Source organism: Lissotriton helveticus, chromosome 3_1 (assembly GCF_964261635.1).
Source record: "Lissotriton helveticus chromosome 3_1, aLisHel1.1, whole genome shotgun sequence".
Taxonomy (NCBI): domain Eukaryota; kingdom Metazoa; phylum Chordata; class Amphibia; order Caudata; family Salamandridae; genus Lissotriton; species Lissotriton helveticus.
Genome location: NC_136061.1, coordinates 1,903,266,544 through 1,903,277,090, shown reverse-complemented (window position 1 = coordinate 1,903,277,090; position 10,547 = coordinate 1,903,266,544). Strand labels below are relative to the sequence as shown.

At 43.8% G+C, this 10,547-nt stretch overlaps 1 protein-coding gene across 1 annotated transcript in view; it reads left to right on the top strand.

The window, feature by feature from the left end:
• Positions 1-2,305: 2,305 nt before the first annotated feature.
• Positions 2,306-10,547, top strand: part of LOC144825208 (ras-related and estrogen-regulated growth inhibitor-like) — a 398,750-nt gene continuing 390,508 nt past the window's right edge. Inside the window, exon 1 of the mRNA XM_078684055.1 lies at positions 2,306-2,765. Coding sequence (XP_078540181.1) covers positions 2,657-2,765 — 109 coding nt within the window. The 5' untranslated portion in view covers positions 2,306-2,656. The remainder of the gene's footprint in view (positions 2,766-10,547) is intronic.

Below are 10,547 nucleotides of genomic sequence, written 5' to 3'. Positions count from 1 at the left end.
GTTTGTCTTCCCCTACCCATTTGCTCCTCCCCAGGCTTTGGCTACGCAGGAGTGTTTGGTAGCAGCCCTATGATGAAGCATGTCACACAATTGTGTGAGTGAGGACAGTATTAAGACACACAGCACGTGCCACCACTAGACTACGACATTTTGTATCACTCTCTACTCCTTCTGGTGTGTAGAAGTGAGCTGTGACCCTGCGGGTGTAGCAACCGGTCCAATTGCGTGTATTGCTCACTTATCCTACAGGGATCAGCACTCCTCAAGGGTCACTGTAAACACAGAAAGCAGTGGTCATGCAACCAAACCAGGAGCAGTTAAACACAAGTGGATTGTGATCTGTTTATTGCACTTTTTAGTGTCTGAACTGGTGCCGAAGATCAGAATGTGTTGTTCGTGAGATCATTTGATACTTCTACTGGATATAAATCCATGTTGCTGGAGGATGTGGCGTAATCTGCAATAAAAAAAGTACACCTTACCGTTGTCATGAGTGCGAGCGGTTCATGCATGAAACAGATTTTATTTTTACTGTGCATAAGTCTGTTTGTCGTGGTGCATTTACCAAAATATAATAGATATTTCTGTTAACAAGAGAATATCGGTTTCTGACCATTGCTGTATTACAGTAGAGGGCCTTGCTTTATTTGGTGCTGCTGTAAAGGTACATTCATGCCCCCACAGCTGACAAACCTCTCCTGGCGTATCTGTTGTCTGCTTCACCAGTGATACCAAGCTCAGATCTGCCAACCCTCTCATGAGTCAGTCAGTTGAGAAACGACAGCTAAATAGGTTTTCTTATGTGGTGCCGGTGCAGCACCTAGAAGCAGACAAATACTAGCTAAATACACATGCGCCTTGAGGTTACCTTATTCTCAGACAAAGCTGGGTCTCCTTTAAAAACCAATGTTGTTTATATACCTGGGTCAAATTCAATTTCCAATAGTGTTATCGAAATATACTGCTATAAATAGATGAATAAGGCGAAGCAGGGGCTCTTCATGTACTGTATTGGCTAAATCAGATTGTTTAGATAACATTTGGGCCTTTTTGGAGCTCTTGTCGCTTTTATCATTTTCGTTCCGATTTATAATAGAGGTAAAAAGTGTTTGATGCTGTTGTTCTGAGTGCGTTTTTAAAAAGAACGGTGTTTTTTTAGACAGACAGCTGGTTCTTGAGTGGGGACACACCAGTGCCTTGAACGGACCAGTAGCATTTTATTTTTATTTTGAGAGGGAGTATACCGGCAATTCTCAAAAGAGATGTAAAACTTTTAATTGGAGAGTACCGGCACTTCTAGAAACAAGTAGGGACTCTGCTGGTACAGAGTACCTGCACTTCTATTTTTCCATTGCATGCACTCCGACACACTGCTTCCCTTCCCCGCATCCCGGTGGAACCGCTACTGGCCCCCAGCAGCAGACAATGTGCTGCATGGCTAACTACTTGTAAAGCCCCAAAGGAGAGCCCGATAGCATTGCAAATGCTTGTTCTTTCTTCCGTTTGACGCGGAAGGACATTTTATGGGTGTTTTCTTCCACATACTGCGATATAAAAATAAATAAAAAATCTTCCAGCGCTCTGTAAAATGCTTGGTGTACTGCAATTTCTTTGAAAGCGGGTTGTCACGCTTGTAGTGGCTCTCTACCTTTGTGCCTGGTGGGAGTCTGAGGCAGGAAGATGCTGGAAAGGGGCTAGTTGAAACAGATTATAGTTTAGATGTTTCCCAGCTCATCAAGAGCTCATGTGAAACAATTAACTTCAAAGAAAGTGTGAAGTACAATTGGTAAATTAGAGCTTCGCTAAAACTGCAAAAAGAAATGTACGTAAATGTAGTTTTAAGCAAAGTACAGTAACGTATTCAGCAGTAAAAATATAGTAGCGGAATTCGGCACATTCGATTCCCACGTACATTGGCCTTGGTCTGAAAGTGTTGTGGAAATATTTTTACTGCACAAATACACGTTTGAAACGTAGTACGTAATGAATAAACTGCTGCCTTTGAACATTCTGATAGGGCGGTGTGGGTATCTGTGGCGGTTATGGGCATGGGCTGAATATGAAGGAGAGAAGCAGGAACTTCGAAATATGTCCAAGTCCAAACGTGTTGTAGTAATTGTTGCCGAGAGTGCGCAGGAGCCGCGGGGTGGACGGCAGGGGCTGTGGTGGGCGCTCGGAGGCACGGGGTGGGCGCTCTGAGCCGCGGGGTGGGCGGCAGGGGGCTGTGGTGGGCGCTCTGAGCCGCGGGGTGGGTGGCAGGGGTGGGCGCTCTGAGCCGCGGGGTGGGCGCTCTGAGCTGGGACGGCTGCCGCTCGCTTCGGGTGACTGATCTCACAGGCAGTTGACTGCACCGAGGATTCCTCTTGGGTTTGGAAAGCAGTCAGTCCCGCGTGCCTGTCTGTCTGGGAGATTGTGCCGCCGTCCAGGGCTGGGAGTCCACCTGCCCCCCTGACACCCACAGCCAAGAGCAGAGATCCGGGCAGAAGAAGGGTGCAGGCGCCGGGGCTGGGGACATGGAGCTACGCCAGAGCCAGCGTGCTCGCCGCGTCGGAGTCTGAGGAGAGTCCGAGGGAGCGGGTCCAGAGAGGGACGCGAGCGGCAGAGAGCGGAGACGTCGGGGCACCGAGGACAGAGCAGCTGACTGCGCCTGGGCACCATGAGCTCGCCCTTCCCTCTGCCCAGGCCGCTGCGGCGCTCCGTCAGCCTGGCCCCCGCTCGCACTGTGCGCCTGGTGGTGCTGGGGCAGAGCGCCGTGGGAAAGACAGGTAACTCGCTGCTAGCTGCGTGCGTTTATTCACCGTGTGCTGGTTTATTCTGCTCTCTCTTTAAACACGCAGCGCAGGGTGCTGTCTGGCATGCAGGCCAGCCTGAGCCCCAGACAGCACTAGGGCTGGGGAATCCGCTCCGCCAAACACTGCTTTGTTGTCTGTGCTGCAACCTCAAGTTCCCCCCAGAAGTCGGACACATAAAGGGCTGATTTTTATAGCTGTGAGTCAAGGGAGTAGCCAGAAAAATGGAACCAAGCAAGCAAAGCAAGTCATCGCGACCCTTCCTAGAAGAGTTTGCGTGTCCCTCCAAAGTATTTACCAATTCATCCTTTCATCCTTCCACCCACCTGCTGATATTCACCATTTCACCTTTACATTCTCTCATCCATTCAGTCTTTCATCTAATATTCAGTTGTCACCCTTCCGTCCATCCGTCCTCCCAGCCATATCCAAACATATCCATCTACCTTCAAATCTATCCATCAAGCATATCCATCCTTTCACTTATTCATCTCCATCCATTTTTTCACTCACCCATCCATTCACCATTTCACTCACACATCCATCCATTCACCCTTTCACTCATCCATCCATCCACCATTTCATACAGCCTTCATCTATCCTCACTTTCACTCATTCATTCTTTCTTTCACACATCTGTGCTTATATTCATCCCTTCACTCATCCAGCCATACCATCATTTCACTCATCCATTCATCCACCCTTCCAACCCATCCATCATTCATCCATCCACCCTTTCACTCACCCATCTTTTCTCTTATCATCTATCCACCCTTTCACACATCCATCCATCCTTCCTCCCTTTCACTCATCTATCCTTACATCCATCATTGCACCCATTCATCCATGCATCGATCCATCTATCCCTTCACTCGCCCACCCAGCCATCATTTCACCCATCCATCCATCCATCCATCCTTTCACTCAGTCACCTTTTCACCCTTTCACAGTAATTATGGGCCTCAATCTGCTGAATTGCAGACAGAAGAGGCCCTTCAAATATACCACCCCTGCTGTAGCTGCTAAAGCGGGCAGGGGCGGGGGTGGGGGGTTATGACCCCCTTGCTGGGGGTGCACCACGTGCATTTATTTACATGGTCAGATGATGTTAGACTCTCGTCAACCCTTCTGAAGAGGGGTCATATGGTATTATTAGGGCTGTGCTAACACTTAGGACAGCAGCGTTGCTGTCATTGTAATGGGACAGCACCTGCCCCTCTCAAGGCTGCTTCCTGTGGCTCTTGGAATAGTATCTACGCGTAATTTATTGAGACTGTATAGGCACTTCTCAGCAGTCTGTAATGGGATAGGACCTGCGCTTCTCAACCGGGATGCTCTAGGTATGATTGCATCGTACCCTCACTTCTCAGCAAGGCTGCTGCATCTCAAAGGGAATCACCTAAGTGTTCAGCAAGGCTGCTGTGTCTCAAAGGGAATCACCTAAGTGTTCAGCAAGGCTGCTGTGTCTCAAGACACAGCACCTCTCAGCAAGCTTGGTATGTCTCATGGGGCACACCTGCACTACTCAGCCGGGCCACATTTTGTTAATGAATTAGGTTGAAAACAGCAAACCACTCCGATTAGACAAATGCACAGAGATGGTGGCCTGCAAGGGATAACAGACTACCATGTCAATGACTGATTGTAAATAACGGTTTTTTTTTTTAAAGGAGACTGGGCTGCTTTTTTTCTCTTTTAAACTGAGTTTTTCCTGGACCACTGCCTACTCCCTTGAAACTTTTACAACAATTCATAAAGGAAAAGGGAACGAAAAGCATCACATCCCCTTTGAGAATCAGTTATCACCCTCACTTGTGAGTTGGTAGATTTTCAATAGTTTGTGACAGCGTCACGGTTGCAAAACATTGATACATTGAATAGCAATTCGGTATTTTGAAGGGACACCCACAGTATGCCCCTTCCCACTACCAAATCAGTATCTAGTCTCAATCACATTTCAAGAGTCGGGAAAACTATAGCAGCTTCTAAATTTGGATTCATCCTGATAAAAACTTGTTTTGCTGCCACAAACTCCAATTCGGAGTGTTTGTGACAGTAACAGTGGTTTGTTCACCTGGCCCTGTTTTCCTTGTAACAGGATAGCACCACCACTGCTTAGCTAATCTTCTATACGTTTTAATGGGCTACTAATGTCATTCTCAAGAGGGCTACATTTAATGGAGTAGTACCAAGATGTTTCAGCATGGCTTCTTTTAATGGACCTTCTTCCCGTACCGGCGTTTTTCAACAGGGCCGCTCTTTGTCTAATTGTATAGAAACCACACTTCTCAGAAAGGGTATTTTCATGGCACTGTCAAATGTACTTCTCCGTAAGGCTATATTTCATGGGACTCTACATCCACTTTTCAGCAAGGCTAAATTTCATGAGTCTGTATATGCACTTCTCCGCAAGGCTATATTTCATGGGACTCTACATGCACTTTTCAGCAAGGCTAAATTTCATGAGTCTGTATATGCACTTCTCCGCAAGGCTATATTTCATGGGACTCTACATGCACTTTTCAGCAAGGCTACATTTCATGAGTCTGTATATGCACTTCTCCGCAAGGCTATATTTCATGGGACTCTAGATGCACTTTTCAGCAAGGCTAAATTTCATGAGTCTGTATATGCACTTCTCCGTAAGGCTATATTTCATGGGACTCTACATGCACTTTTCAGCAAGGCTAAATTTCATGAGACTGTAAATGCACTTCTCTGCAAGGCTACATATCATGCAACTGTTAATGCACTTTTCAGCAAGGCTGCATTTCATGAGTCTGTATATGCACTTCTCCGTAAGGCTATATTTCATGGGACTCTACATGCACTTTTCAGCAAGGCTAAATTTAATTGGACTCTACATGCACTTTTCAGCAAGGCTACATTTAATTGGACTCTACATGCATGTCTCCGTAAGGCTACGTTTCTTGGGTCCTTACATGCACTTCTACGCAAGGCTACATTTCATGGGACTGTACATGCACTTCTCCACAAGGCTACATTTCATGAGACTGTACATTCACTGCTCAGCAAGGCTACATTTCATGGGAGTGTACATGCACTTCTCCGCAAGGCTACATTTCATGGGACTTTACATGCAGTTCTCAGCAAGACTATATTTCATGGGATCTATGATGTTACAACGCGTTATTTTACAACGCAGACCGTTACATCGCAATTTTTACAACGCAGGAACCATTACAATGCAAACCTTTACAACGCATGTCATTACATAGCAGATGCTATTACAACGCATGGCATTACATCGTAAGTATAGGTAAGTATACCTTTTAAAAAAAAATGTAATTAAGTTAATTTAATTAAATTAATTTAATTAAAATACATTTTAAAATAGTAATTATTTTTATTTAATAAATTTAAATTTATTTATTTAAATTAATTTTAATAAAAATTGTAATTAATTTTATTTAATTAATATAATTAAATTAATTTACTTTAAATATTTTTTTGGTTGTAATTAAATTAAATTATTTAAAATAATGTATTTAATTTAATTATTTTAATTAAGAAATGTAATTAATATAATATAATTAATTTAATTTAACCTAAAAACACCCCTGTACCCCAAAACCCAAACCCTGCCCTGAAACCTAAAAACACCCCTGTACCCCAAAACTCAAACCCTACCTTGAAACCTAAAAACACCCCTGTACCCCAAAACCCAAACCCTACCCTGAAACCTAAAAACACCCCTGTATCCCAAAACCCAAACCCTACCCTGAAACCTAAAAACACCCCTGTATCCCAAAACCCAAACCCTACCCTGAAACCTAAAAACACCCCTGTACCCCAAAACCCAAACCTTGCCCTAAAACCTAAAAACACCCCTGTACCCCAAAACCCAAACCCTACCCTGAAACCTAAAAACACCCCTGTACCCCAAAACCCAAACCCTACCCTGAAACCTAAAAACACCCCTGTATCCCAAAACCCAAACCCTACCCTGAAACCTAAAAACACTCCTGTACCCCAAAACCCAAACCCTACCCTGAAACCTAAAAACACCCCTGTACCCCAAAACCCAAACCTTGCCCTAAAACCTAAAAACACCCCTGTACCCCAAAACCCAAACCCTACCCTGAAACCTAAAAACACCCCTGTACCCCAAAACTCAAACCCTGCCCTAAAACCTAAAAACACCCATGTACCCCAAAACCCAAACCCTGCCCTAAAACCTAAAAACACCCCTGTACCCCAAAACCCAAACCCTGCCCTAAAACCTAAAAACACCCCTGTACCCCAAACCCTGCCCTAAAACCTAAAAACACCCCTGTACCCCAAAACCCAAACCCTGCCCTAAAACCTAAAAATACCCAAACACCCCAAAACATATACCTCAGTACCCCAAAACATATACTCCTATACTCATACTTATTTTAAAAATTACTTAAATTAATAAATTTAATTTATAATATTTAAATACATTAATAAATCTTTTTATTTATTTTTATTTATAATTAATAATAATTAAATCAATTATATAATATTAAATAAAATTAAAAAAAATTATATACTTACCAATATTTACGATGTAATGGTATGCGTTGTAATACCATCTGCTATGTAATGCCATGCGTTGTAATGGCATCCGATGTAATGGATCCTGCGTTGTAATAGCTGCGTTGTAACAGCATTACGACGTAAAAGTTGCGTTGTAAGTGATACACACCTATTTCATGAGACTGTACATGCACTTCCCAGACAAGACTACATTTCATAAGACAGTACATGTACTTTTCAGCAAAGCTGCAGTTCATGAGACTGTAAATGAACTTCTCCGCAAGGCTACATATCATGTAACTGTTAATGCACTTTTCAGCAAGGCTGCATTTCATGAGACTGTACATGCCCTTCTCCGTAAGGCTATATTTCATTGGACTCTACATGCACTTTTCAGCAAGGCTACATTTAATTGGACTCTACATGCACTTTTCAACAAGGCTACATTTAATTGGACTCTACATTCATGTCTCCGTAAGGCTACATTTCTTGGGTCCTTACATGCACTTCTCCGCAAGGCTACATTTCATGGGACTGTACATACACTTCTCCGTAAGGCTACATTTCATGAGACTGTACATGCACTGCTCAGCAAGGCTACATTTCCTGGGAGTGTACAGGCACTGCTCAGTGAGGCTGCATTTCATGGGACTGTACATGCACTTGTCAGCATGGCTGTTGTAGTGGGACAGATTCTGCACTTCTTCGCAAGACTACATTTCATGAGACTGTATGTGCACTTCTCCACAAGGCTACATTTCTTGTGACTGTACATGCACTCTTCAGCAAGGCTACATTTCATGGGACTATACATGCGCTTTTCAGTAAGTCTACATTTCATGAGACTGTACATGCACTTCTCCGCAAGGCTACATTTCATGGGACTGTACATGCATTTCTCTGCAAGGCTACATTTCATGAGTCTCTACGTGGACTTCTCAGAAAGTCTACATTTCATGAGACTGTACATGCACTTCTCCGCAAGGCAACATTTCATGGGACTATACATGCACTTTTCAGCAAGCCTACATTTCATGAGACTGTACATGCACTTCTCCACAAGGCTACATTTTATGGGACTGTACATGCACTTCTCTGCTAGGCTACATATCATGAGACTCTACATGCACTTCTCTGCAAGACTACATTTCATGGGACTGTACATGCACTTCCTTGCAGGGCGACATTTCAGGAGTCTGTATGTGGACTTCTCAGCAAGGCTACATTTCTTGGGACTGTACATGCACTTTTCCGCAAGGCTACATTTCATGGAACTGTACATGCACTTCTCAGCAAGGCTCCATTTCGTGAGACTGTACATGCACTTCTCCGCAAGGCTACATTTCAAGAGACTGTACATGCATTTCTCTGCAAGGCTACATATCATGGGACTGTACATGCACTGATCTGTAAGGCTACATTTAATGGGTCTGTACATGCACTGCTCAGCAAGGCTACATTTTGTGGGAGTGTACATGCACCGCTCAGCTCAGCAAAGTTACCTTTCATGAGACAGTACATGTACTTCTCTGCAAGGCTATGTATCATGTGACTGTACTTGCACTGCTCCTTACGGCTACATTTCATGAGACTGTACATGCACGGCTCAGCAAGGCTACGTTTCATTGAACTGTACATGCACTTCTCAGCATGGCTGTTGTAGTGGGACAGCTTCTGCACCTCTCTGCAAGACTACATTTCATGAGACTGTACGTGCACTTCTCCCCAAGGATACATTTCTTGGGACCTTACATGCACTGTTCTGTAAGGCTACATTTCTTGGGCCTGTACATGCACTTCTCTGCAAGGCTACATTTCATAGAACTGTACATGCAGTTCTCTGCAAGGCTAAATTTTTTAGTATTGTGTGTGCACTTCTCCGCAAGGCTACTTTTCATGGGACTGTACATGCACTTTTCAGCAAAGCCTACATTTCATGGGAGTGTACATGCACTGCTCAGCGAGGCTGCATTTCTTGGTACTGTACTTGTACTTTTCAGCAAGGCTACATTTCATGGGACTGTACATGCAGTTCTCCACAAGGCTACATGTAATGGGACTGTACATGCACTTTTCAGCAAGGCTACATTTCATTGGACTGTACATGCACTTCTCTGCAAGGCTACATTTTATGGAACTGTACTGGCACTTCTCTGCACGGCTACATTTCATGGGACTGTACATGCACTTCTCCGCAAGGCTACATTTCATGGGAGTGTACATGCACTTCTCTGCAAGTCTACATTTCATGGGACTGTACATGCACTTCTCTGCAAGTCTACATTTCATGGGACTGTACATGCACCTCTCAGCAGGGCTGTTGTAATGGCACAGCACCTGCACTTCTCAACAGGGCAACTATATATCTAAGGGGATAGTACTCACACTTCCCACGAGGTTACATTTAATCCAGCAGTACTCAGACCTTTCACCAGGGCTTCGTTTAATGGACCACCCCTGCATTTCTCAGCGGATCTGTATAATGGGACAATATTGCATTGTCATGAGGGTCTGAAACATATCTATGGGGATAGTACTGGCACTTCCCAGCAGTGTTATGCATTTATCAATGTACTGGTATTTATATATCGGAAACCTCCAGAGGGAACAACGGAGCTCTGTATTTTTTTTAATGTATTGATTTAATGCGATTTTTTTATAGCACAAACATTACCCGAAGGTGTCAGAGCGCTTTACATTAGAACCAGTTGCGATACATAAGGACTTAGGATTACATGAGTTACATAAAAGATACACACAGAAAAAATTGCAAATGTACAAGTTGTAAAGTCACACAAGGAAGAGATAGAAACAGAAACAAATAGCAAATGTACAAGTTGTAGAGTCACACAAGGAAGAGATACAAACAGAAATAAAATTGCAAATGTACAAATTGTAGTCACTCAAGGAAGAGATACAAATGGATAAACTCTAAGAGTCACATAGGAATGGTAGAGAGTACAAAGGTCTACTACATATACTAGTGGTTAGAGTTATCTCTATATACATATATGTACATTATAATGGACCGAGAAGGATTTTTTAAGTGTACTGCACTTCTCAGCAGCCTGTCACACTGCCATTGGGGCCCATCGGGAGACGGGGAGGGGAAGAACCGACCGGACACAGGTATATAGTGTGTTAAAGGCCGCTTTTATTGGAAACAGGTGCATCCTGAACATAACCCCAACCTTGGCCTTTGCCGCACAAAACTAGGCCTAACTAAATATGCAC